This window comes from Callithrix jacchus, chromosome 22, assembly GCF_049354715.1.
Source record: "Callithrix jacchus isolate 240 chromosome 22, calJac240_pri, whole genome shotgun sequence".
Classification (NCBI taxonomy): Eukaryota; Metazoa; Chordata; class Mammalia; order Primates; family Cebidae; genus Callithrix; species Callithrix jacchus.
Window position 1 is genome coordinate 1665196 of NC_133523.1, and position 27193 is coordinate 1692388.

General features: G+C 61.9%; 1 protein-coding gene across 1 annotated transcript; it reads left to right on the top strand.

The window, feature by feature from the left end:
• Positions 1–27193, top strand: ONECUT3 (one cut homeobox 3). Its single transcript, XM_054249354.2, has 2 exons — positions 1–1344; positions 26755–27193. Exons 1-2 carry the CDS (start codon positions 159–161, stop codon positions 27045–27047), a joined length of 1479 nt encoding a protein of 492 aa, XP_054105329.2. The 5' UTR covers positions 1–158; the 3' UTR covers positions 27048–27193.

Consider the following 27193-nt stretch of genomic DNA (forward strand, 5'->3'; position numbering starts at 1 on the left):
CACATCCTGGTGGCCGCGCTCGCAGCCGGGCCGGGCCGTGCGCCGCGCAGCCGGGCAGCCTCGCGCGCAGCCACCGAGGAGCGGGCGGGAGTCATGCGGCAGCCTTGAGCACGCGGGGCCGGCGCTGAGGAGCGCGCGCGGCGGGCGGGCGGCCGAGCATGGAGCTGAGCCTGGAGAGCCTGGGGGGCCTGCACGGCGTAGCCCACGCGCAGGCGGGCGAGCTACTGAGCCCGGGCCACGCGCGCTCGGCGGCGGCGCAGCACCGCGGCCTGGTGGCGCCCGGGCGCCCGGGCCTGGTGGCCGGTATGGCGAGCCTGCTGGACGGCGGCGGCGGCGGGGGCGCCGGGGGCGCGGGCAGCGCGGGCGGCGCGGGCGGCGGCGCGGACTTCCGCGGGGAGCTGGCGGGCCCGCTGCACCCGGCCATGGGCATGGCCTGCGAGGCGCCGGGCCTGGGCGGAACCTACACGACGCTCACGCCTCTGCAGCACCTGCCGCCGCTCGCGGCCGTGGCCGACAAGTTCCACCAGCACGCGGCGGCCGCGGCCGTGGCCGGGGCGCACGGCGGCCACCCCCACGCGCACCCACACCCGGCGGCCGCGCCGCCCCCGCCGCCCCCGCCACAGCGTCTGGCGGCCAGCGTGAGCGGCAGCTTCACCCTCATGCGCGACGAGCGCGCGGCGCTCGCCTCCGTGGGCCACCTCTACGGACCCTACGGCAAGGAGCTGCCCGCCATGGGGTCGCCGCTGTCACCGCTGCCCAACGCGCTGCCGCCCGCGCTGCACGGCGCCCCGCAGCCCCCGCCGCCGCCGCCTCCCCCGCCGCTGGCCGGCTACGGCGCGCCGGGCCACCTAGCCGGGGACAAGCTGCTGCCACCCGCCGCCTTCGAGCCGCACGCCGCGCTGCTGGGACGCGCGGAGGACGCACTGGCCCGCGGGCTGCCCGGAGGCGGTGGCGGCACTGGCGGAGGCGGAGCGGGCAGCGGGAGCGCCGCGGGGCTGTTGGCGCCGCTGGGCGGGCTGGCTGCAGCCGGGGCGCACGGGCCGCACGGGGGAGGCGGCGGCGGCCCCGGCGGGGGCGGCAGCGGCCCCAGCGCGGGCGCGGCGGCCGAGGAGATCAACACGAAGGAGGTGGCACAGCGCATCACGGCGGAGCTGAAGCGCTACAGCATCCCGCAGGCGATCTTCGCGCAGCGGATCCTGTGTCGCTCGCAGGGCACGCTCTCCGACCTGCTGCGCAACCCCAAGCCGTGGAGCAAGCTCAAATCCGGCCGCGAGACCTTCCGCAGGATGTGGAAGTGGCTGCAGGAGCCGGAGTTCCAGCGCATGTCGGCGCTGCGCTTGGCAGGTAGGAGCGTGGCGCGCTCTGCACATTCGCGGGGCGCCAGAGCCCGTCTCCCCAGCACCTAGCCGGCGGTGGCCCGGTGCCCAGGGCCCGCTCCCGAAGCTCCGCCCGTGCGCCCGGCCGCCCGGGACCCCCTAGCAGGGAGCTAGACCGCGATCCGCGCCCCTGCCCGTTTGCACCGTTGCCAAAAGGGAGAAAGGGATTGTGCCGCCTCCCCACCCCCCTGCCGCCGCTTCTGCCCTTTCGGAGCGGGTAGGGGTTCTCTAGTACTGTTTGGACTGCTGGGAGGCCCGGAGCCCTCCCCAGGCAGCCCTGAGGAAAGCTCATTGTGTGTGTGTGTGTGTGTGTGTGTGTGTGTGTGTGTCTGCGCGCGCGCCTCTTCAGGGGAGCTGTGTCCCCGAACGAGCTGCTGTTGTCAGCTAAGGTGCCACTCCCCTCCTCCAGCACTGGTGGAGAGGGGCTGCTGAGCCCCCAGCCCCAGGCCACAGAGCTCCGAGACGGTGCGGCGGGCGCCTGCAGCTCAGCAGCAGATACCGAGCCCGCGCTCATCGCCCCCCCCACCCGCCCCAGCGCGCGCTTCTTTGTAGTTCGGCCGGGCGATCGATACCCCCTCCCTCTCCCCTCCGGCCGCTGGCAAAGGTCACCCGAGAATGGCGGGGGAGGGGCGGCCCGAGGGACCCTCGGCTCGCGCGGCCCGGAGGCCTTCACAGCCGGCCCCGGCGCCCGCCCCGCGCAGTTTGGCCCTGGCTCGGGTTGCGCGCGCCCCTGCCCGCCTGGCTTTTGGGTTCTTGTCTCTCCTGTCTACTGCTCCCCTCTCTGGGTCGGAACACACTGTCATCTGTATTTTTCTCTCGCTGTCCGTGTTTCTCTTGTTCCTGCTCCTTCTCTGCTCCCTTTCTGTCTCTGCCTCAGTCTCTGTCTCACACTCAGCCACCGGCCCCCTGGGGACCCTCCTCCCTCCTCCCTCCCAGCTGACAACAGCTAAGTCCACACCTGCCCTGTGACCAGCCCGCCCGGGCCCCGTTTCCTAGGCGGGGGTGGGGGTGCAGGAGAGCCCCTGGCCTAGGTGGGGGTCACTTTCGCTGGTGGTGCTGGGGAGGGGCTGCCCACCCGGGCCACAGGGACAATAGCCGCGGCGGCTGGCGCCTGATCGATCGCTTCTCTGAGCACAAGGGCCAGAAAGGCGGGGGCTCTGGGAGGCGCCCCACTAGCAAAGAGGTTGGGGGGGGGTTGTGGCTGTGCCCCAAGGCAGCCCAGCCAGGCACGGGGGCGGGGAAGAGAGAACAGCGGGGGGCCCCTTCGCTGTTCGTCCCCAGCAGGCCATTTCCTCCCTCCACCCCAGGGGGACCAGACAACGCCCCCTAGCCTGGACCCACAGACTGGCCTCAGTTTCTCCCTTCTGCAGAGCAAGCAAGATGAGTAGCTGGAACCTCTTCTGGGATTCTTAGATTCCTCCACTTTGGAGCACTGGAAAATAAATTGTCTTCTGACTGTGGCAGGGCAACCTGGTGCCCAGGGAGGTCACGTGAACCTGGATGGTTTGAGTCTGTACTCTCCCCATGACACGTGCAGAGACACCCGTGTGCCCATCACAGACAGGTGGTCACATGCTCACCCAGCCACGGCCCTCAAGGTGAGGTGCAGCGTGGGGCCTCAGGTGGCAGAGGGCACACGCCTGGCTGCTACCTTCCTTTCGCTTTCTTTCTTTCTTTTTTCCTTCTTTCTTTCTTTCGGCCGAGTTTCACTCTTGTCACCCAGGCTGGAGTGTAGTGGTGCAATCTCGGCTCACTACAACCTCTGCCTCCCAGGTTCAAGTGATTCTCCCGCCTCAGCCTCCCAAGTAGCTGAGATTACAGGCACCGGCCACCACAGCTGGCTAATTTTTTTTTTTTTTATTTTACTAGAGACGGGGGTTTCACCATGTTGGCCAGGCTGGTCTCGAACTCCTGACCTCAGGTGATCTGCCCTCCTCAGCCTCCCAAAGTGCTGGGCTTACACAGGCCTGAACCGCTGCACCCGGCCTAGCTGTGACTTTTAGACACCAAGTGGCTGCCATCACACCAGTAAGGCAGGGACGGTTTCCCCATCGCGACACCCACTGCCTCCTGCCTCCTCCCAGCACGTATCTGGGGGCACTGTGTCCACCGTGGGTGCACCCGGAGTCCGAGAACTCTCCATTTTTCGTGCGCGACACGACCCAATCTGCAACATCGCAGCTACTGGAATCGCAGATTTGGGGGCCACAGAAAACATCGGCCAGAGCGTCACAGAAGGACAAACCGCAGGCGACAAGTTCCATGGGGGGGGGTGTCCCCGCAGCAGGGTCAGCAGCACCCGCCGGCACTGCGTGGAGACCTGGAGACCGCCTGCTTCCCCTGCACCCCGGTCCGTGTTCGCTCTTGCCCCATCCAGGCCGCCGCCTTCCCCTTCCCGCCGCGGGTGGAGTTGCAGGTGGGGAAACAGCCTGCGTTTGTGCCTCGGTTTCCTGACTTGTGACAATGACAGTCTCAGCTCTGGGTTCCCGGGCTTCCCGTCGAGGAAGGGAGAGTGACAACAGTCGCCGCCGTCTCAGGGGTGCGTGGGGGACCGGAGGGGTGGGCGCCGCGCCTGGCACCACCGAGTCTCCGGCGGGGCGCTGGGGTGTTGAGGATGGTAAAGCCGGACCACCCTGCCCGCCGTGTCTCTGCCGGGTCCGCGGTCCCCGCAAAGCGCCGTCCCCGCCTCCCCGGCCGCGGGCTTCACGCCCTTAGCGCCCCGCACCTGTGGCGTCTCAGGTGCGCCGAGGGCCGCGTCTACACCGCCGGACTCCGCCTGGGACGCACGAGGTGGCGCCGGCGAGGGCCGCGGGGTCATTAGGCTCCGGCCGAGGCCTTTAGTTCCGGTCGCTGCGCAAATGAAAAGCGGTTAAATGGCGGCAAATCGCGGCGGTTAGAGGGAGGCGGCCGGGCGCGTCCCCATCTCCACAGCGTCGCCCCGAACGCCCGGGCTCAGATGCGGAACTCGGCCCCCTCCGCCCCATTTCGGCCCCGCGGGGGACTCGCCGCCCTTCCTCCTCCTGCGTCGCCACCTCCCGCTCCGCGGGCACCGCGGGCCTCCCCGGGCAACTTTGCGCCCCGGGTCGCGCTTTGCGCACTCGCCTGGCCTGGGCCGGCCACGCGTTTCCGCAGCTGCCGAGCGTCCCGCCCGGCGCCGGGGCCTCGAGGGAGACGGGGACAGGGAGGGAGAGACCCGCAGGTACCGACGGAGAGGGAGGGAGAGAGGTGGAGACGGGGAGAGGGAGGCGGATGGAGTTGGAGGTGGGGGATAGGGAGGCAGAACCGGAGCCGAGACGCGACGGGAGGAGAGAAGCAGCCCGGAGAGGAACCGAGGTGCAGGCGGGACGGGGAGAGACAAAGAGAGAGAGAGGAAAGGAACTGGGCGCTGGGGGCCACCTGTGCCCACCCCCACATCCTCCTTCCCCATCATGGGGTAGGAACTGGGGAGAGAGGAATGGGTGGGTTCTTTGTGTCACCAAAGCACGCAAGGAATCCCACGGCAGACCTCTGGAGTCCCGGCCCCACTGCCCCTGCTACCTGCCTCAGTTTACCCATCTGTAAAATGTGCGTGTGGGGGCACCGAATTCCGGGTCTGACACTCTCAGATTCTGGGCCCCTCTAGTTCGGGAATCCTGCAGCCCCCAAGCCATTCCCACGGGCCGGGAGCCTCACCCCACCCCCACCCCAAGGTCCTCCGAGTCCCGCAGCTTCGGCGCTGCCGCCTGGTCGAAGCCTTCCCCCGGCGCCGTCTCCAACAGTAATTATGGGAGAGGGGATGGGGGAGGGGCGGGCGGGCTCCTGGCGGGGGTGGGGGCGGTCGATGAATTCGAATTACCGTCTCTAATTCATCACCGTCGCCGGGTCGATAGCTTCGGCCGTCTTCAAATATTGTTTAAATTGCAACTCCGGAGGAAAAGTATTTTTTGTAACTGATCAGAAAAAATACGTATGTGGATTATACAAAGTTAGGTGGAGGCGGGTAAAGAAGGGCCTCATCTCCTCCCAGGGGCAGCATGGGGAGGCAGGAGCCCAGAATCCCTGAAGGATGGTGGAGCCCTGTGTGGGGGAAACCGAGGCAGGGAGCCCCCCACCCCCAACAGGTGGATGGGATGCTTTGCCCTTAAGCAGGACAAATTGTCCTAGGACGAAAACCAGCAGCCGTCACGGAGCTGCAGGCTGAGGGCGTCTGGTGCAGGGATTGGGCACTGTCTGGTGGTGGGTGAGTGGGGGGAATGCCAGGGACTGGGGCCTGCGGGGGTGGAGTTGGGACGGACATAGCGGCAGAACCTCGTCCCCACCCAGGCTCATACCCGCCCTCCCTCGCACACCTCTTCCCCTACCGGATGCCAGCATCGAGGGCTGAGGCTGAAATGGGGGAGGCAATCCAGGAGCCCCCTCAAAGGGACAGGTGTCCACCCACTGCAAGCACTCTGGACAGCCCCACCCAAACTCTGGATGAAAGGAGAGATGAGGGGGGCGAGGAGGAGGAGGAGGAGAGGGAAGGGAGGGAAGGAAGGGGAAGAGGGGAGGGAGGTAGAGATCCCTGCGCCCTTTGCAAGAAACTCACTTTGCTCTGCAAGGAGTCCCCACCTCTCACGGACACCTCAGAGAAAGTTGCCCAGCCCCACTAGCCAGCGTGGGGGGCCTTGGAGACTTGGGTCTCCCCTGGGCTCTGTCCCTGGCTGATCCTGGGGAAAAGGGCTTGAACCTCAGTTTGCTTATCTGAGAAATGGACAGAATGAGATCACTCTGGAGAGGGTGTGTGAGGTGCCGGAGGGGCTCGGGGGTCTGCAGGGGCCGCTGCAGGTTCCCACAGGGATGCACGGAATGGGGACAGACCTAGAGCCTGCCCAAGCTGGGAGGACAGACCCTTGTGGGACTGTCCTCGAGGCACAGGTGACTCTGCTGCCACCAAACCAGCACCCTCCCCCTAAACCTCAGGGCCTGGGACGGAGCAGCCCAAGGAATCAGGGATCAGGTTCCCATCTCCCTGCAGAGGGGAAGGGAGAGGAGGGCAGGCTCTGAGGTGGGGAGGAGTCCCACTGGGTGCCCACAGCCCTCTCCCTCCTCCTCAGCTCACCCCCGCCAAGACCTGTAAAGCCCCATGTGGTTCCCGTGCTCAGTAGCAGGCTGAGGCTGAAGAGAAAGCCCTGATCCGGAGCCAGCTTGTGCCAGGAGGGGCCGTAACGGGACGGGGGCGTGGGGGATTCAGGCCCCCTACCCCACTGAGTCTGGTGGGTCTGACACTTGGCAGGGGATGCCCGGGCTCTCTGGCCTCCAGCAGAGTTGGGGGGGGAATCCCAGGCAGGTGGCACCTGGGGACAGAAGGCTGGTGGGGGGATTCCAGGCTGATGGCATTTGGGGACGGAAGGCTGGGAGGTGGACTGAGGGCAAGGACCACAGAGGAGGGACCAGGGCGTGGTGGCGCCTTCCAGGTTCCCAGCCGCTGGCCCGATCCTCAGGTGGAGACAGGTGACCAGTTCCGCATCCCCACCTCAGGAGAGCCACATCCTTTAGGGGCGGTGAGGCCTGCGCTTCCCCTGAAGTTCCTCCAAGCGTGAGTCTCCTCCCCTGGGAGACCACCCTGAAGACTCCCAGAGAGGATGGGGGAGCCAGGTCCCAGCTTCATCAAGTCCGGCTCAGAGCCCCCGGGACCACCCCCACTTCTGCTTTCCCTGGCAGACCTCCCCCTCCCAACACCAGCCTCAGTCCCAACCATTCCTTTCTGTAGCCTGGGAGACAGGGACGCTCACCCCCACATCAAAGAGGAACCTAGGGGAGTCGCTAGAGTGGTGACAGGCTGGAGCTGGCATTTGGCTCTGAAGTTCTCGAAATAATCATGAAGGTTCATTCTTCTCCCTGAGTCTCCCTCCCGTTCAGTACTGCTCCGCAACCATTACCACTCTAGTCTAAACCAGTACTGTGGTCTCCTCTTCCCCTCCTCCTCCTCCCTCTCCTCCTCCTCCCTCTCCTCCTCCCTCTGCTCCTCCCTCTCCTCCTCCTCCCTCTCCTCCTCCCTCTCCTCCTCCTCCCTCCCCTCCTCCTCCTCCCTCTCCTCCTCCTCCCTCTCCTCCTCCTCCCTCTCTTCCTCCTTTTCCTCCTCCTCCTCCCTCTCCTCCTCCTCCTCCTCCTCCATGGTCTCCCAGCTTCACTCCCCTTTCTTCTTTTTGTTTATTTTTTTCTTTTACCTTTCTTTTTTTTTTTTTTTTTTTTTGAGATGGAGTTTTGCTTTGTCCCCCAGGCTGGAGTGCTGTGTCAGCTCACTGCAACCTCCACCTCCCGGGTTCAAGCGATTCTCCTGCCTCAGCCTCCCGAGTAGCTGGGACTACAGGCGCCCACCACCACGCCCGGCTAATTTTTGTTTTCTTGGAGCGACGGGGTTTCACCGTGTTGACCAGGTTGATCTCGAACTCCTGATCTCAAACAATCCACCCTCCTCAGCCTCCCAAAGAGCTGGGATGACAGGCGAGAGCCACCACGCCCAACCCACTCCTCCTTCTCGATGCGTCTCCCCCACATTCTAAGGGGGCTTTTCATGACCGCTTTGGAGCTCCTGCCCCCCTGGCTGACCCTGCCGGTGGCTCCGCAGAGGCCTAAGATATAAATGTGTTTCCTTGATTTTTTTTTTTTTTTTTTTTTGAGACGGAGTTTCGCTCTTGTTACCCAGGCTGGAGGGCAATGGCGCCATCTCGGCTCACCGCAACCTCCGCCTCCTGGGTTCAGGCAATTCTCCTGCCTCAGCCTCCCGAGTAGCTGGGATTACAGGCACGCGCCACCATGCCCAGCTAATTTTTGTATTTTTGGTAGAGACGGGGTTTCACCATGTTGACCAGGATGGTCTCGATCTCTTGACCTCGTGATCCACCCGCCTCGGCCTCCCAAAGTGCTGGGATTACAGGCGTGAGCCACCGCGCCCGGCCCTTTAAATGTGGCTTCCTGTAACGTCCTACAGTGCCCGACCCTGGCCCCCCGCGCAGATGTGGGAGGGGACTTTGGCTGGTGGGACCAGCAGGGAAAAGGTAGGGAGGTGGGAAAGTCCTGAGCGGCTGTTAGGAGGGAGGCTGGGCCTCTGGAGGTCCCGGCAGGCAGCCCGGCTTAGCCAGGGAGCTGGTGAGGGCTGGAATCAAGTTCTTAATTGAATCTGGGCCCTGATCAATAGGGAGGAAAGCACTGGGGTGGGGAGGGGAGAGGCTGGACCAGGAGCCAGGGAGACCCACCTGACCTTGGGCAGTCCTGGGACACCTACAGCCTCAGTTTCCCCTCTGCCAACTAGGTGCCGATGTGAGGGGGGCTGAGAAACCGGCATCCTTCCTGAGCCTTGTCGGGTGGGCGGATGTGGGGGGCGACGAAGGACCCCACCGAGCTACCGAGTCACGAGCACAGAGCCACAGATTCTCAGCAGAGAGAAACAAGGACTCGGAGAGGTGCCTGGCTGGAGAGGCGTGCGCGGGTCACAGGTGTAGACGCACCCGGGGACAGGTGTGTAGACGCCCACATTCACACTAGGACGAGTACAGACTGACCCGGGCCCCCCGTGCGCCGGTCCCCAAAGTGGGGTGCAGGGACATCTGTAAGAACCCCCTCTCTCCCTGGACGCAGCGGCTGCGCCATCCGGAGACCCTCCGTGCCCTCCGTGCGCCCCCAGCCGCGCCCTCCAACCCTCCTGCCCTCGCGACGACCCTCAGGATATGGGACGCGTGAGCGGGGAATTTCCAAGCTCCCTTTCCCGTCCAAGGACTTGGGGTGGGGGTGGGGGGGATAGGAAATGATTGTGCCTCAGTTTCCCTCACCCAGCAAACGCCGTCCCGCAGCGCTCAGGAGGCCGCCGAGTAGGGCTGGGGCTTCCGTGTTCCACAGGTCGGTCCCTGGCGGGTGTGTGGATCCCGGAGCGCGCCCGTCCCCCACCCTCAGCCTGGCAGGACCTGGACGCACGTGCCCCGGCGCCAGGAGACCCGGGACCCAGGGTCCCTCGGAGCCTCAGGGTCACTGGCGGGGCTCGGCAGAAAAGCGCAGCTCCCAGCAGGGCCCGTTTCACCCCCGAATCCCACCCCCGGGGAAACCACGCCCGTGGGGCGCGAGTGGGCGGCCTCCCCCTTTTACCCCGTCTGGCGCTCCAGAACCTCGGCCGTCTTGGGTGCGCTCAGCTCCAGGGCGGTGGGAGCACAGGACTCGCTCCTCCTCGCCGACTCCACTGCCTCTTTTTTCCTCCCTGGTTCCTTGAAACAGTCTACGTTCTTCTGGCCAGGCCGGGAGGCTCGTGCCTGCAGTCACAGCACTTTGGGAGGCCAAGGTAAGGGGGTCACTCGAGCCCAGGAGCTCCAGACCAGCTTGCACAACAGGGAGACCCCCATCTCTATGAAAAAATTTATTTAATTAGCGAGATTAAATAATTAAACCAGGACGGGTGCCGTGGCTCACGCCTGTAATCCCAGCACTTGGGGAGGCCGAGGTGGGCAGATCACCTGAGGCCAGGAGTTCGAGACCAGCGTGGCCAACACGGCGAAACCCCGTCTCTACTAAAAATACCAAAATTAGCCGGGCGTGGTGGCGCGTGCCTGTAATCCCAGCTACTCGTGAGGCTGAGGCAGGAGAATTGCTTGAACCCGGGAGGCGGAGGTTGCAGTGAGCCGAGATCCTGCCATTGCACTCCAGCCTGGGTGACAGAAAGAGACTCTATCTCGCCAATAAACAAAAAAAAAGCAAAACAAAAATTAGCCGGATGTGGTGGTGCACACCTGGGTCCCACCTACTCAGGAGGCTGAGTCAGGAGGATCGCTTGAATGAGGGAGGTCGAGGCTGCAGTGAGACATGATCACGTCCAGCCTGGACAACACAGACCCCCGTCTCAAAAAAAAAAAAAAAAATTACATTATTTTGAAAAAGTTAACACATTCGCTGGGTTCCAAAGTTAAATGCAAGCCCAGGGGCCTCCAGTCCCCTCCCTTCTGTGCCGCAGTCTGTTTCTCCTTCTTGCAAAAGGCTCCCCTTAGGCGGCTCCGGGGATACATTCTCTTTATCTTCCTTTTTTTTTTTTGAGACGGAGTTTCGCTCTTGTTACCCAGGCTGGAGTGCAATGGCGCGATCTCGGCTCCCCGCAACCTCCGCCTCCTGGGTTCAGGCAATTCTCCTGCCTCAGCCTCCGGAGTAGCTGGGATTACAGGCACGCGCCACCATGCCCGGCTAATTTGTTGTATTTTTAGTAGAGATGGGGTTTCACCATGTTGGCCACGATGGTCTCGATCTCTTGACCTCGTGATCCACCCGCCTCGGCCTCCCAAGTGCTGGGATTACAGGCGTGAGTCACCGCCTCCAGCTTCCTCTTTTTTTTTTTTTTTTTAAACAGCCAGGGGAGCTCCAGACCCTCCTTGAATTCTGTGCGCCCTCGTCCTTTTTGCCGGCCGCGTAGTACTCCCCCGTTGGTCGGTTTCGGGCCTTCCCGAGCCGCGTCCCCGCCCCGCTGACATTTAGGCTCTTTCCAGTCGTTCCCGGTCACCATAGTGAATGCGTCCGGGGCGGATCGTTTTGCGAGCGTGTGTTTATCTGAGGATTAATTTCCCGATAATTGAAACGCTGGGCCGCCCCCCCCACCCCTTTTCTGGGCGGCCGCTCCGGCCGCTGATCCCCGATTCCTTTTCTGTCATCTTTTTCAAATCATTCTCACCGCGGGCGCCGCGTCTGTGGACATTTCCTCCTTTTAATCACGCTTTGCGCGCGCGGTGTGTGTGTGGGGAGGGTGTGTGTGTGTGGGGGGGTGTTTGCCAAGTCGCTGTGCCCCTGAGTGAGGGTGCCTGGATGGGGGGATCTCAGGGGCTGAGAGCTGCCCCTGACACCCCCGTGCCCCCCCCCCCGATGGAGCCACGAGGGAGGAGGGGGCAGCCCCAGACTCCAGGGAGGAAACCAGTTTCCCGGTGAAGTCTTTGAAAGGCTCAGAACTGATTTGAAAATGCAGCCATTAAAATCCCATCAGGGGCCGGGCGCGGTGGCTCAAGCCTGTAATCCCAGCACTTTGGGAGGCCGAGGCGGGTGGATCACGAGGTCAAGAGATCGAGACCATCCTGGTCAACATGGTGAAACCCCTTCTCTATTAAAAATACAAAAAATTAGCTGGGCATGGTGGCGCGTGCCTGTAATCCCAGCTACTCGGGAGGCTGAGGCAGGAGAATTGCCTGAACCCAGGAGGCGGAGGTTGCGGTGAGCCGAGATCGCGCCATTGCACTCCAGCCTGGGTGACAAGAGCAAGACTCTGTCTCAAAAAAACAACAACAAAAAAAAAATCCCATCAGGGGAGGGGGTCGGGGAAAGCTGGAGGGAGAGGGAGGGGTTGGGGGCAAGAGGGAGGCGGGACCCCTCCCAAGGCCCAGGTGGGCTCCGAGGTCACCTGAGGTGTGGGCGGGGGCAGGCGTGGGGAGGGGAAGCCTCCCGCGGGAGAGGGACAGAGGGGAGGGAGTGGGGCCAGATGGGCGGCTAGAGGGGCCTCTGGGGGTCTCTGCCCGGGGCATGATTCGGCCTCGACGCCTTCGAGAAGGTTCCAGCGTCTTCCACCCCTGGGAATCCGTTTTCCCGCTCCCCCAGGGATGCAGGTGTAGACGGAGGGAGTAGCTGGACGTGTGGCCGTGGGCAAGTCACCCACTGTCTCGGTTCTAGAGAGGCCATGGGAAGGTGCTCAGGGGGGCAGGACACCAGCACGGGGGCCATCCGTGCCCCCCACATCTGGGGCCGGGGCAGGACGTGTCGCCAAGGAAACCGGTCATCATTCCCGCCGGGGACTTGAATTGTCTGTTCCACGGGGCGGAGCTGGGTGCGGGAGGTGGTCGGAGGTGGGGACAGGCAGATGGCGGGTGGACGCGCGTGACTTGCTGGTTTGGGGCACTGCACAGACGGGCACAGGGATGGGGATTGTCCCATGGATCGGCCATCGCTGCGTCTTGGGGCCGTTTCTTCTCCCTGCTTTGGGCGTCTCCGTCTCTTCCAGTTGGTCTTTGATCTCCTCCCAAGACCCTGGGGACCCTCAGGAGCCTCCAGGGCGCCCTCCTCCTGGTGCCACCCTGGCACGTGCCTCTCCTGCCCTGAGAGTGCTGGCGTCCTCTGAGCGTCGGGGACCCTCCCTGCAGCTGTCCCACCGCCTGGGCTCGGTCTCCCGGTCCGTCCTCCCTCCAGCCGGGCGCGTTTTCACTCCGAGGCCCCGCAGAGCCCAGCGGAGCCCGCGCCTCCCCGCCAGTACCCGCCCAAAGCCGGCCTCCCTCCCCATTTTCCGGACTCAGAGCAGAGCGGGCCTTCTTGTTGGGAACAGAGTCCCCCCCCCCCCACCCCCGTGACTGGGAGCAGAACCCAGCTCCTGGACCTGCCTCTACCCGGCCTCACGCAGTAGGGAGGGAGGAGGGAGGGAGGGAGGGAAGGAAGGAAGGAGGGAGGGAGGGAAGGAAGGAGGGAGGGAAGGAAGGAGGGAGGGAGGGAAGGAAGGAGGGAGGGGGGAGGGAGGGAAGGAAGGAGGGAGGGAGGGAAGGAGGAGGAGGGAGGGAAGGAAGGAGTCAGGGAAGGAAGGAGGGAAGGAAGGAGGGAGGGAGGGAGGAGGGAGGGAGGGAGAGAAGGGAAGGAAGGGCTGCCAGTCTGCCAGTAGCTGCTCGGTGAATGCTGAATGAATGAATGAATGAGGGAATGAATGAATGAACGAGTGGGCTGCCGGTCCGTGCATAGACAGCTTCGAGGACTCTCGGGACTGCTGCCCGGGGGCGGGGGAGGGACACAGGGTTCTGGGTCACTGCGTCCACTTGATGAACCAGGAAGCCGATGTCCAGAGAGCCCAGGTGTGTGTTCAAGACCAGGAGCCCCCACAGGTCTCCGCTGCCCCAGTGGTGAGGGGAGCCGGGGGAGGCAGAGAGGAGCCACCCTGGGGTTGAGGGGACAGGGATACGCATCCCCCTCCGCGGGCTTAACCCACATTCACCCCAAGACTCTGCACAGGCTCAGCCCTCCTGCCTCACGCCCACACTGCGTGCCTGCTGTGCCCACCAACGGATGTCAGGCTGAGGTCCGCGGCCCATCCCCGGCCCCTGCAGGGCCCCGCAGGCTGACTCCCGCTTTCACACACACGCGCGCACACACAAACACACGCACGCACACACGTGAACACACAAACACACACGCACACAAATGCACACAAACATACGCGCACGCACACACAAACGCACAAACACGCACACACACACAAACACACGCACAAGCACACACAAACACGCACACACGCGCACAAACGCACACACAAACACGCACACACACGCACAAACACACGCACGCACACACAAACACACGCACACACAAACACACGCACACAAACACACGCAAACACGCGCACACACGAACACACGCGCACAAACGCACACAAACACGCACACACACGCACAAACACGCACGCACACAAACACGCAAACACACGCACACACACAAACACACACGCACGCACACGCACACAAACACGCACACACACACACGCAAACAGAAACACACGTACACACAAACACGCACAAACACACACGCAAACACGCACACACAAACACGCAGGCTGACTCCCGCTTTCACACACAAACACATGCAAACACGCACACACAAACACACGCACACACAAACACGCACACACATGCACACATGCAAACACACACACAAACACGCAGGCTGACTCCCGCTTTCACACACACACAAACACATGCACACAAACACATAACAAACACATGCACACACATGCAAACACACGCACACACAAACACGCACACAAACACACACACAAACACGCACACACACGCGTGCACACATGGCACCTCACTCAGACCTCGCCCTCCTCCCTGCCAGGGACTTGGGAAGCCTCGGGCAGCCCCACGCAGGCGCACCCGACAGTGGACGGAGGCTGGCACCCTCAGCCCGCACGTGGTCGGGGTCGGGCTCCTGCAGAGGCACCCACGGGCCCGCTGTGAGATTCAGGGGCGCGACGATGCTGCGTCTTAAGGCTCCCCGTGACAAGCCCACCCTTCCAAAGGTGTCTGGACGAGAGGAGGAGGAGGCGGAGGAAGGAGGAGAAGGCAGAGAGGGGTGGGAGGGGAGTGAGTGAAGGAACGGGAGGAGGGGAGGGGGTAAAGAGGGAGGGAAGGGGAGGAAGAGAAAGAAGAGCAGGGATGGGGGAGGGAGGGAGGGTGGAAAAGCAGGGGTGAGGGGGAGAGGGGCTGGTCCCCTCCTGGAGGAGGATAGGGGAGGGGGGACGAGAGGGAGGGGAGGGGCTGGTCTCTTGGAGGATGATGGGGGAGGGGCTGGTCCCCTCTTGGAGGATGATGGGGAAGGGGGGATGGGGGGAGGGGCTGGTCCCCTCTTGGAGGATGATGGGGGAGGGAAGTGGGGGAGGGGCTGGTCCCCTCTTGGAGGAGGATGGGGAGGGTGGTGGGGGAGGGACTGGTCCCCTCTTGGAGGATGATGGGGGAGGGAAGTGGGGGAGGGGCTGGTCCCCTCTTGGAGGATGATGGGGGAGGGAAGTGGGGGAGGGGCTGGTCCCCTCTTGGAGGATGATGGGGGAGGGAAGTGGGGGAGGGGCTGGTCCCCTCGGAGGATGATGGGGGAGGGCGGTGGGGCAGGGGCTGGTCTCCTCTTGGAGGAGAAGGGGGAGGGTGGTGGGGGAGGGGCTGATCCCCGCTTGGAGGATGATGGGGGAGGGTGGTGGGGGAGGGTCTGGCCCCCTCTTGGAGGCAGATGGGGGAGGGCGGTGGGTGAAGGTGCTGGTCCCCCCTTGGAGAATGATGGGGGACAGCGGTGGGTGGAGGTGCTGGTCCCCCCTTGGAGAATGATGGGGGACGGCGGTGGGGGAGGGGCTGGCCCCCGCTTTCAGGATGCTGGGGTTGGCAGGTGGGCTGGAGCTTGGGCTGCAGCAGTGAGTGAACCCAGGGCTCCTGCTCAGGTGCCAGCTTTCTGCTGAGGGCACTTGGGCAACCCCCACTGTCACACGCGGCGCTCCTCGATCCTCCACAGTGGCTGCGGGTCGTCCCCAGCAGGACCTTTCAGTCTGGGCTGAGACCCCCTCCATGCTCCACCACCCCCGTGTGGGGCAACCCAGGGACAGGTGAGCTGCTGCACAAACACTCAGCCACTACCACACCTGCCCTCCCGCTGGGCAACAGAAAGGTCTCAGTCCCTACGAGGCTGAAAGGAGGGACAGTGGCGGGTGGGAGTCCCCGAGGAGGGAGCCCAGACTCTGCAGGCGGGGAAGGGAAGGGCTTCCTGGGGAGAGGCCTCTGACGCCGGGCTTTGAGGAATGTGTAGGAGTTCCCTGGCTGGGATGACCTGATTTGCCGTTTTGAGACAGTGTTACTCTTGTTGCCCAGGCTGGAGGGCAATGACGCATGACTCACCACAACCTCCGCCTCCCAGGTTGAAACGATTCTCCTGCCTCAGCTTCCAGAGATGCTGGGATCACAGGCACGCGCCACCACGCCTGGTTACTTTTGTATTTTTAATAGAGACAGGATTTTGCCATGTTGGCCAGGCTGGTCTTGAACTCCTGACCTCAGGTGATCCGCCCACCTGAGCCTCCCAAAGTGCTGGGATTACAGGCGTGAGCAACTCGCCTGGCCCAGGAATGGCCCAGCTTTCCACTTTTGCCCTCGGTTTCTCCATTTCTCCCTCAGGAAGATCCCGAGAGAAATCCCAAGGCTCAAGGCCTTGCTCGAGGGAGGGCGAAGCGAGATGGTGGGAAGGCGAGGGGGCCCAGAGCCCAGCCCCTGTCCGGGAGCCCCCGCTGGGAGCTTGGAGCCTCGGGTGAGCCCCGCCCTTTTCATTCAGGAGTTCTCTGTCTGGCTAATCCCTTCCCCACAGCCCAGCCTTGATCAACACCATCTTTTTTTTTTTTGAGATGGAGTTTCGCTCTTGTCACCCAGGCTGGAGTGCAATGGCGCGATCTCGGCTCACTGCAACCTCCGCCTCCTGGGTTCAGGCAATTCTCCTGCCTCAGCCTCCCGAGTAGCTGGGATTACAGGCACGCGCCACCATGCCCAGCTAATTTTTTGTATTTTGAGTAGAGACGGGGTTTCACCATGTTGACCAGGATGGTCTCGATCTCTTGACCTCGTGATCCACCTGCCTCGGCCTCCCAAAGTGCTGGAATTACAGGTGTGAGCCACCGCGCCCGGCCTGATCAAGACCATCTTACAGCCGGGGAAAATGAGGCTAAGGGCAGCAGATCAGACCACCCTCTTCTGCCCTGGGGTGGTCGGCTGCCCCCAGTGCCTTTTAGAAAGTCAGGAAGGGGGACAGAACTGGTGCGTGGGGGCCCAATCCCAGGGAGTCTGCAGGAAGTGCCTTCGTCCAGACGTGAGGGTCTCCCCCACCGGCCAGCCCTCTTTGCCCCCGAGAGACGCAGCCTGCAGCCCTGGGCTGGGGCGGGGGCGGCTGCCCTCTGCTGGACACATCGGGAACGGCAGAGGTGCCTGGGCAGAGGGGCGGCCATACCCCCTGGGACCCCCCCCCAGGGTTCCAACTCCCACCTGCACAGCAAATAAAACACCGCCCTGTTGGTACTGGGGCCGCGGAGCAGGCCCAGGACGGTGCCCTGGGTCGGGAGGGGGGGACGCTATGATAAAGCCGCCATTACTCGTCTCAGATGTGGGCGTGGGGTCTCCGTCTCTTCTAGCTGATCTGTGAACTCCTCTCAGGGCCTTGGGGACCCCCTGGGAGCCAGCCCCAGATCCTCCTCATCCTTAGATTCTGAAAAGACTGATAACGGTTGGGGGGCGCACCTGGAGTTCTCAGATCAGACCCTCTCTGGGGGGTGACTGCTGCTGGAATCGGCATCAGTCCCTGGCGTCCTGGAGGAGGTGCAGGGCTGGCTTTGGGGATGGGGCCCCTGGCAGAGCGGGTGAACTGCTGTAAGAGCTATGGGACAAAAAGAAGAGGTGGCGGGAGGGGTGACACGGAGAGCTGTGGGATTAGACAAGGGGTGTCAGGGTAGCCTCGTAGGGAAGGAGATACCTGAGCAGAGGCTGGGAGGAGCCCAGGGGGGCGGGAGGGGACGTGGGGAAGGGCAGCCAGGCAGAGGGAACTGTCACGCCAAGGCCCCAAGGCTGGACTCTGCCAGGGAGGTGGGGCTGAGTGAGTGAGGCCAGGGCGGGAGGTAGGAAGGAGAGGCAGCTGGTGGTTGGTGAGGAGAAGGAAGGGCCTGGAAGAGCTCAGGAGCCCAGAGAGGACTGGCATGCACGGGGACATGCCTGAAGGGGGTGCATTGTCCTTACAAAGGAGGGGACTGAGGCCTGCAGGAGAATGGAACAGGTGGGGTCCCCGAGCAAGCTTGACAGCCCGGCCCGGCCCCGCCCCTCCTCCAGCTTGCTGACCAGGGTCTGTGTCCGGGGCCACTCTGTCCCTGTCCCCCCAAGTATGTGGCCAGCTCTGGATACTCAGCCTCGGGTTCCATCACCAGCGCTGGCCACATACTCGGAGAATCCCAGAGTGAGGATGGGGCTCAGCGGTGTTGATGAGGGTATGAAGATCAGGGAGGTGAAGAAAACAGAGGAGGGAGGAGTGAAAGAAAGATCGTGGGGGAAGTGCGGGGAGGTGGAAGGTGGCGGAGATGGAGGTGATGATGATGGAGGTGGAGGTGATGGAGGTGGAGACGGAGGTGATGGAGGTGGAGGTGGAGGTGATGGAGGTGGAGGTAATGGAGGTGGTGGAGGTGATGGAGGTGGAGACAGAGGTGGTGGAGGTGATGAGATGGAGGTGGAGGTGATTGAGGTGGAGACAGAGGTGGTGGAGGTGGAGGTGATGGAGGTGGAGGTGGTGGAGATGGAGGTGATGATGATGGAGGTGGAGGTGATGGAGGTGGAGACGGAGGTGATGGAGGTGGAGGTGATGGAGGTGGAGGTAATGGAGGTGGTGGAGGTGATGGAGGTGGAGACAGAGGTGGTGGAGGTGATGAGATGGAGGTGGAGGTGATTGAGGTGGAGACAGGTGGTGGAGGTGGAGGTGGTGGAGATGGAGGTGATGATGATGGAGGTGGAGGTGATGGAGGTGGAGACGGAGGTGATGGAGGTGGAGGTGGAGGTGATGGAGGTGGAGGTAATGGAGGTGGTGGAGGTGATGGAGATGGAGGTGATGGAGGTGGAGACGGAGGTGATAGAGGTGGAGGTGGAGGTGATGGAGGTGGAGACGGAGGTGATGGAGGTGGAGGTGGAGGTGATGGAGGTGGAGGTAATGGAGGTGGTGGAGGTGATTGAGATGGAGGTGATGGAGGTGGAGACGGAGGTGATAGAGGTGGAGGTGATGGAGATGGAGGTGGAGGTGGTAGAGATGGAGGTGGTGGAGGTGGAAGTGGTGGAGGTGGAGGTGGTGGAGGTGGAGGTGATGGAGGTGGAGGTGATGGAGGTGGTGGAGATGGAGATAATGGAGATGATGGAGGTGGAGGTGGTGGAGATGGTGATAGAGGTGGTGGAAATGGAGGTGATGGAGATGGAAGTGGTGGAGGTGGATGTGGTGGAGGTGGAGGTGATGGAGGTGATGGAGGTGGTGGAGGTGGTGGAAATGGAGGTGATGGAGATGGAGGTGATGGAGGTGGTGGAGGTGGTGGAGGTGGAGGTGGAGGTGATGGAAATAAAAGGGATGTGGGGCTAGAAGTGATGAGGTAGAGTTGGTGGAGGTAATGGAGATGGTCGAGGTGATGGTAGAGGTGGTGGAGGTAGAGGTGGGTGATGGAAGTGGTGGAGGTGGAGGTGGTGGTGGTGGAGGTGGAGGTGCTGGAAGTGGAGGTGATGGAGGTAGTGGAGGTGGTGGAGGTCATGGAGGAGCGAGTGATGAAGGTGCTGGAGATGGTGGTGGAGGAGGAGGTGCTGGAGGTGGAGGTGGAGGTGATGGGGTGGTGAAGGTGGTGGAGGTCATGGAGGATTGGGTGATGAGGAGGCGCTGGAGGTGGAAGAGGAGGAGGTGGAGGTGCTGGAGGAGGAGGAGGTGGAGGTGATGGAGGAGGAGGAGGTGGAGGTGGAGATGCTGGAGGTGGTGGAGATGGAAGTGATGGAGGTGGAGGTTGTGGAGATGGAGGTGATGGAGGTGGTGGAAATGGAGGTGTTGGAAATGGAAGTGGTGGAGGTGGAAGTGGTGGAGGTGGAGGTGGTGGAGATGGAGGTGATGGAGGTGGTGGAGGTGGTGGAGGTGGAGGTGGTGGAGATGGAGGTGGAGGTGGTGGAGGTGGAGGTGATGGAGGTGGTGGAGATGGAGGTGATGGAGATGGAAGTGGTGGAGGTGGAGGTGGTGGAGATGGAGGTGATGGAGGTGGTGGAGGTGGTGGAGGTGGTGGAGGTGGAGGTGGTGGAGGTGGAGGTGGTGGAGGTGGAGGTGATGGAGGTGGTGGAGATGGAGGTGATGGAGATGGAAGTGGTGGAGGTGGAAGTGGTGGAGGTGGAGGTGATGGAGGTGGTGGAGATGGAGGTGATGGAGATGGAAGTGGTGGAGGTGGAAGTGGTGGAGGTGGAGGTGGTGGAGATGGAGGTGATGGAGGTGGTGGAGGTGGTGGAGATGGAGGTGATGGAGATGGAAGTGGTGGAGGTGGAAGTGGTGGAGGTGGAGGTGGTGGAGATGGAGGTGATGGAGGTGGTGGAGGTGGTGGAGGTGGAGGTGGAGGTGGTGGAGGTGGAGGTGATGGAGGTGGTGGAGATGGAGGTGATGGAGATGGAAGTGGTGGAGGTGGAAGTGGTGGAGGTGGAGGTGGTGGAGGTGGAGGTGATGGAGGTGGTGGAGATGGTGGTGGAGGTGGAGGTGATGGAGGTGGTGGAGATGGAAGTGATGGAGATGATGGAGATGTAGGTGGAGGTGGTGGAGATGGAGGTGATGGAGGTGGTGGAGGTGGAGGTGATGGAGGTGGTGGAAATGGAGGTGATGGAGATGGAAGTGGTGGAGGTGGAGGTGGTGGAGATGGAGGTGATGGAGGTGGTGGAGATGGAGGTGGAGGTGGTGGAGGTGGAGGTGATGGAGGTGGTGGAGATGGAGGTGATGGAGATGGAAGTGGTGGAGGTGGAAGTGGTGGAGGTGGAGGTGGTGGAGATGGAGGTGATGGAGGTGGTGGAGATGGAAGTGATGGAGATGATGGAGGTGGAGGTGGTGGAGATGGTGATGGAGGTGGTGGAAATGGAGGTGATGGAGGTAGTGAAGGTGGTGGAGGTCATGGAGGAGCGAGTGATGAAGGTGCTGGAGATGGTGGTGGAGGAGGAGGTGCTGGAGGAGGAGGAGGTGGAGGTGATGGAGGAGGAGGAGGAGGTGGAGGTGGAGGTGATGGAGGAGGAGGAGGAGGTGGAGGTGATGGAGGAGGAGGAGGAACTGGAGGAGGAGGAGGTGGAGGTGATGGAGGAGGAGGAGGAGGAGGTGGAGGTGATGGAGGAGGAGGAGGTGGAGGTGCTGGAGGAGGAGGAGGTGGAGGAGGTGGAGGTGATGGAGGAGGAGGTGCTGGAGTGGAGGTGACGTGGAGGGTATGACGGGATGGCACTAACCCCGGTGGTGTCAGCAGCACGGATGATGTTGGCAGCACGGGAGACTGTGGGGGTCTCGTGGCAGAGGTGGCAGTGGCCGGCCCTGGCAGTGTGAGGCTGGTGGCTGGTACAAGGGCCTAGTCCAGGGCTTCCTCCCGGCTCCCGCCCCCACTCGGAGCCCCTCAGTCCTCTCCCAGCCTCGGTGTTCACTTCCGCACAGGGGGCCCATAACCACCATGGCCTCTGGGGTTGGCACAGGGGTGGCCCCCATGTCGGGTGGGGTGCGGACCGGGGTGAGGTGGCGACGGTGATGGGCAGGGGGTGCACGGAGGGGGCGCCAGGCGGCCCCCCACTCGGGCTCACGCCTCTGCTGGTGGCCGTGGGGGATGGGAGCGATGACAAAGCGACCCGCCGTAAACAGCTCCGACTGGATCGATCTGGGCTGTGAGGAGCTGTAATTAGATTGAACGCCGGGAATCGGGGCGGCAGAGCCTCTTTTTGCTGCGATCGACAAAACGTGAAGTTTTTTCAGACTCTGCCTGGCCCGGCCCCTCCCCCAGCCTCTGCCTCTGGGGTCCCCATTAGGCACCAGATTGGAGCCTGGGAGGGGTTGGGAAAGGGACCGCCTGCATCCCACCTCCCTCCCCGACCTGGGCCAGTGGACCCTGGTGTGTGGGCGGCCCTGGGGGGACTGGCTGGCAGGTGGCTCCCCTCTGTGTGATAAGGAGAAAAACCCCTGCCTTAGAGAATTGTTGCAGGGTTGAGGCCGGGCGCTGTGATTCATGCCTGTAATCCCAGCACGTTGGGAAGCCGAAGCTGGAGGATTGCTTCATCCCAGAAATTAGAGACCAGCCTGGTAGTGAGACCACGTTTCTTTTATTAATTATTATTATTTGAGACGGAGTTTTGCTCTTGTTGCCCAGGCTGGAGTGCAATGGCGCCATCTCGGCTCACCGCAACCTCCGCCTCCTGGGTTCAGGCAATTCTCCTGCCTCAGCCTCCCAAGTAGCTGGGATTACAGGCACGCGCCACCATGCCCAGCTAATTTTTGTATTTTTAGTAGAGACGGGGTTTCACCATGTTGACCGGGATGGTCTCGATCTCTTGACCTCGTGATCCACCTGCCTCGGCCTCCCAAAGTGCTGGGATTACAGGCGTGAGCCACCACGCCCGGCCTCACATTTCTTATATATATATAATTATGTATGTCATATACACGTATAATATAAACATATTATAAAGATATTGTATGTATAATATGTGTGTTTTTTGAGCAGGAGTCTCTCTTTTGTTCCTTAGTCTGGAATGTAATGGCACAATCTTGACTCACTGAAACCTCCACCTCCCGGGTCCAAGTGAGTCTCCTGTCTCAGCCTCCCAAAGTGTTGGGATTATAGGTGTGAGCCACTGCCCCCCGGATATATATATATATATAGAATTAGCCAAATGTGGCGCTGTGCACCCCTAGTCCCACCTACTTGGGAGGCTGAGGTGAGAGGATCGATTGGGCCCAGGAGTTCAAGGGCTGCCGTGAGACCTGATTGCACGACTGCACTCCAGCCTGGGCGACCGAGCAAGACCCTGTCTCAAAACAAAACAGGAATTACGGTTAAGGACTGAGAGACCAGATACCCGCAAAGCTCTGGACGCAAAGGTCGTGTGAGTTTTCAGAGCACTGGCATTTCTGTCCCCACTGTAAATGTAGGGTGCGTTGGAACAAACTGCTAAGTGAAAGAATGAATTAGACATTACAGCAGGTAAGCAGGAAGGGCCTCCCTTGGAATTTCAAAGCCCCAGTTGACTTTTTTCTCTTTTTTTTGAGACAGAGTTTCGCTCTTGTTGCCCAGGCTGGAGTGCAATGGCGCACTCTTGGCTCACACTGGAATCTACACCTCCCGGGTTCAAGCGATACTCCTGCCTCAGCCTCCTGAGTAGCTGGGATTACAGGCATGTGCCACCATTCCCGGCTAATTTTGTATTTTTAGTAGAGATGGGGTTTCTCCATGTTGGTCAGGCTGGTCTTGAACCCCCAAGCTCAGGTGACTCACCTGCCTCGGCCTCCCACAGTGCTGGGATTACAGGCATGAGCCACCTCGCTCAGCCTTCTTCCTGGTTGAGTTTTGACTCAGTAGTCCCTCTGAAAGAATGGGGGCTGGTCCTCTCCCATAACCCTCACAGGGTGGCCAAGTGCCAAAGAGGTGAGAGATCAATTCAGTTTTTTGCATTTTCTACCACGTCTCTTTATGCAGATAAAATATAAACATTGGTTCTTGCGTCTCCTTTCCTACATAAAAGGCTCCCTGGTACCCTGTTCATCTTTCAGGTTTTCCTTTGCCATCTTTCTAAATCCGTACCCACACCCTCCCCCTCTGTCAGTCTCTCAGTGTAGTTACAAATACAGGCTGTTGCCTGAATGAACATTTAGTAACTAACATTATTACGGTTTTGGTCCTCACCGTCCACAGCTGAGCCATGTAGAGTACTAGGATCGTATTTCCTTTCCTGCAGAACTCGGCTTTTCCAGGAGTTGCCAGTGGCCAGAGAAAAATTCTTCCCACACTCCCCAACAAAATATTAAACCAACCCAATAGGAACACATATTAGGTCGACTCTGATCTGGAGGGGCTGCCCTCCATGCCCCGGGTCCTTTTGTCTAGCTGTCTTCCACAGCCCTCCTCACTCTCATTTAGAGAATCTCTGTTCTCTTTCAGCTGTGTTGGATCACATTTCCTGAATCCCACACCATCCTTTTTTTTATTTGCCTCCTCGTTTGAGTGGAACACATCCTCCAGTAGCTTTCTGAGAACGTGTACGTGGGAAGTCAAGTTTCGGAGTCCTCGAACATCTGATTATATCTTTATTGCACCGTCGGGCTTGATGTTTTGATATTTAGCAATTCTAGCTGAATAGAATTCTTCCTTGGAAATTCGAAAGCCTTGCTCTATTGTCTGCTAGTTTTTGAGAACCCAAAACTGCTTTGATTCTTTTTTTTTTTTTTTTTGACGGAGTTTTGCTCTTGTCACCCAGGCTGGAGTGCAATGGCGCCATCTCGGCTCACCGCAACCTCCGCCTCCTGGGTTCAGGCAATTCTCCTGCCTCAGCCTCCCGAGTGGCTGGGATTACAGGCACGCACCACCATGCCCAGCTAATTTTTTGTATCTTTAGTAGAGACGGGGTTTCACCATGTTGACCAGGATTGTCTTGAACTCCTGACCTCAGGTGATCCGCCTGCCTCGGCCTCCCAAACTGCTGGGATTACAGGCGTGAGCCCCCGCGCCCGGCTGATGTTAGACGAGTTTCTGAAACGTTCAGTAATCCGCAGGCGCCACTTGCATTTAATCCTAAAATCTGAAACGGGGGCCAGGTGCAGGGGCTCATGCCTGTCATCCCAACACTTTGGGAGGCCAAGGCGGGCGTATGACCTGAGGTCAGGGGTTTGAGAGCAGCCTGACCAACATGGAGAAACCCCGTCTCTACTAAAAATACAAAAAATTAGCCAGGCATGGTGGCAGGCGCCTGTAATCCCAGCTACTGGGGAGGCTGAGGCAGGAGAATCGCTTGAACCCGGGAGGTGGAGGTTGCAGTGAGCAGAGATCGCGCCATTGCCCTCCAGCCTGGGTGACAGAGCCAGACTCTGTCTCAAACTGAAACCGCAGGTGGAAGCCCCACACATTCCAGGTCTGAGGGAGTGAACTGAGTGTCAGCTCACACCCGAGACGGGCAGAACTGCTGTCCCCGAGACGTGAGTCATGGCAGAGGGAACATTCATTTCTGTGTGGACAGACGTGTGTGGACATTTATCGAGCACGTCATCTATTCTAGGCTGTTCTGCAATGGAAAGAAAAGCCCTCTGTGCCATCGCAGTAGGCCACCATGGCTGGCACAGACAGGAGACAGGGCGCAGGAACCCACTAGTACCACGTGCAGCACCGGACACTTCCGGGTGTGACAGAGTAGCTGGGACTCCTGGATGGAGACCAGAGCAGGAAGGCCTCGCCAGCGCCACAGCCCCAGGCGGGGTGCGGGAGAGACTGAAATTCTGGTGGAGTTTCAAGCTGATGCCACAGATGAGTCCACCTGACCTGTGGCCCAGCTTTTCGGTGGGGACACCTGTGTTTGCTACCGACTGATGCCCACTGCACTGACGGGAGGGGTCGGCTTTGCCGCTGGGGCAGGAAGAGTAGGATGGGCTCAGCCCTGCGGCACCAGCCTGAGCCTTTGCCTTCCTCCTCTGTGAGTGTCTGGTCTGCTGTGCCGGCTGGGTGACCTGCTCAGCTGGGAGAGGAAGAGGTGGTCCCTGCACTGTCCCCTCCTTCTCCAGTCTCCTTCCTCCTGACCTCCAGAGGGAGGCCGAGTCTGTGTGGTCTCACCGTGTGGATAAGGGCACGGGCAGGAGGCAGGGTTCAGATGTCACAGGGTCCCTAAGGGTATCCGGCCTCACACAAGTGTCCCTGCTGCTCATCGCTGAGCCAGTTGCAGTGACACACAGCCTGTCATCCCAGTGCTTTGGGAGGCTGAGGCCAGAGGATCGCTTGAGGCCAGGAGTTCGAGACCAGCCTGGGCAACATAGCAGGACCTCCCCTCCAAAAGAATGGAAAGACCCTGGTTGGCCCATCGTTTCTGGGGAAGGCTGCTGGGTTTTGGGACGCACCCCAGGACCCATGCGTAGCCAGCGATCTCACCCAAATCTACAGTGAGCCCAACACTCCTTGCTGTTTCCGTGTCTTTTCCCCAATACCCCCAGGCTGGGGCTGCAGAAAGGAGAGGAGAAAGTTACCAACACCTATTTCTGTGGTTCTTAGGTTGGGAGCGTTTGAGGGGAGGATGGGGTTTGGGGGGCTGCGATGTTTGGGGGTGCCTGAGTGGGCGCCATGGAGAAGCCGGCTGGAGGGGGTGGTGGCCATGCCTGTTGAGGGGTGCTAACGATGTCCCCTTTTTTGCCCTCCCCCACCCCCACCGCCTCTGCTTTCCCTGCCTGTCCTCGCCTTCCCTTCCGTCTCCACCGCCCTCTGGCACCCTGGCCCTCCTGCTGTCTCCCTGTTGACCTTGCCGTTTCCCTGTCTCTGTGCGTCCCGTCCCTCCCTCTGCCTCTGCCCACATTCCCGTTGCTCCTGGGGTCTCCCTGGGCCCCTTGGTGCATCCACCTTTCCCCTCATCTCCCGTCCCCCCTCTTCCTCCTCCTCCTCCTCCTCCTCCCTCCCTCCCTCCTCCTCCCCCTCCTACTCCTCCCCCTCCTCCTCCTCCTTTCCCCCTTCCTCCTCCCCCCTCCCCCTCCTCCCCCTCCTCCCTCCTCCTCTTCCTTTTCCCCCTCCTCCTCCCCCTCCTCCTCCTCCCCCTCCTCCTCCTCCCCCTCCTCCTCCCCCTCCTCCTCCCCCATCCTCCCCCTCCTCCTCCCTCCCTCCTCCTTCTCCCTTCCTCCTCCTCCTCCCTACTCCCTCCTCCTCCTCTCTCCCTCCTCCTCCCCTCCTCCTCCTTTTCCCCCTCCTACTCCTCCCCCTCCTCCTTTTCCCCCTCCTCCTCCCCCTCCTCCTCCCCCTCCTCCCCCTCCTCCTCCTCCTTCCTCCTCCCTCCCTCCTCCTCCCTCCCTCCTCCTCCCTCCCTCCTCCTCCCTCCCTCCTCCTCCCTCTTCCTCCCTCCCTCCTCCTTCCTCCTCCCTCCTCCTCCTCCCCCTCCTCCTCCCCCCTCCTCCTCCCCCTCCTCCTCCCTCTTCCTCCCTCCCTCCCTCCTCCTTCCTCCTCCCTCCTCCTCCTCCCCCTCCTCCTCCCCCTCCTCCTCCCCCTCCTCCTTCCCCCCTCCTCCTTCCCCCTCGCCCCCCACCCCCGACGGTGCGCGCCGCCCGCCTCCCCCCGGCCGGCCACACGGTGGCGCTGCGTCCCGCTCGCCCGCCCGCCGCTCGCCCGCAGCCTGCAAGCGCAAGGAGCAGGAGCAGCAGAAGGAGCGCGCGCTGCAGCCCAAGAAGCAGCGCCTGGTGTTCACCGACCTGCAGCGGCGCACGCTGATCGCCATCTTCAAGGAGAATAAGCGCCCGTCCAAGGAGATGCAGGTCACCATCTCGCAGCAGCTCGGCCTGGAGCTCAACACCGTCAGCAACTTCTTCATGAACGCGCGGCGCCGCTGCATGAACCGCTGGGCCGAGGAGCCCAGCACGGCCCCCGGGGGCCCCGCCGGCGCCGCGGCCACTTTCTCCAAGGCCTGAGGCGCCCCGGCCCGCGCCCTCCCTGCCTCCACGGCCTGGGCGCTGTGCCCCCGCGTCTCGTCCCCCCATCCTGCCGGCCCGGAGCCCCGCCCCCAGGGGGCACCCGGAGGGGGTGCCGTCCGGACCCCCCACACCCCCCAGCCCAA

Bases quoted from the DNA above. Each gene is read 5' to 3' on its own strand.
- ONECUT3 (XM_054249354.2), top strand. From the start codon at position 159: ATGGAGCTGAGCCTGGAGAGCCTGGGGGGCCTGCACGGCGTAGCCCAC. The intron at 1,345-26,754 runs GTAGGAGCGTGG...GCTCGCCCGCAG, and splicing joins GTCGGCGCTGCGCTTGGCAG to CCTGCAAGCGCAAGGAGCAG.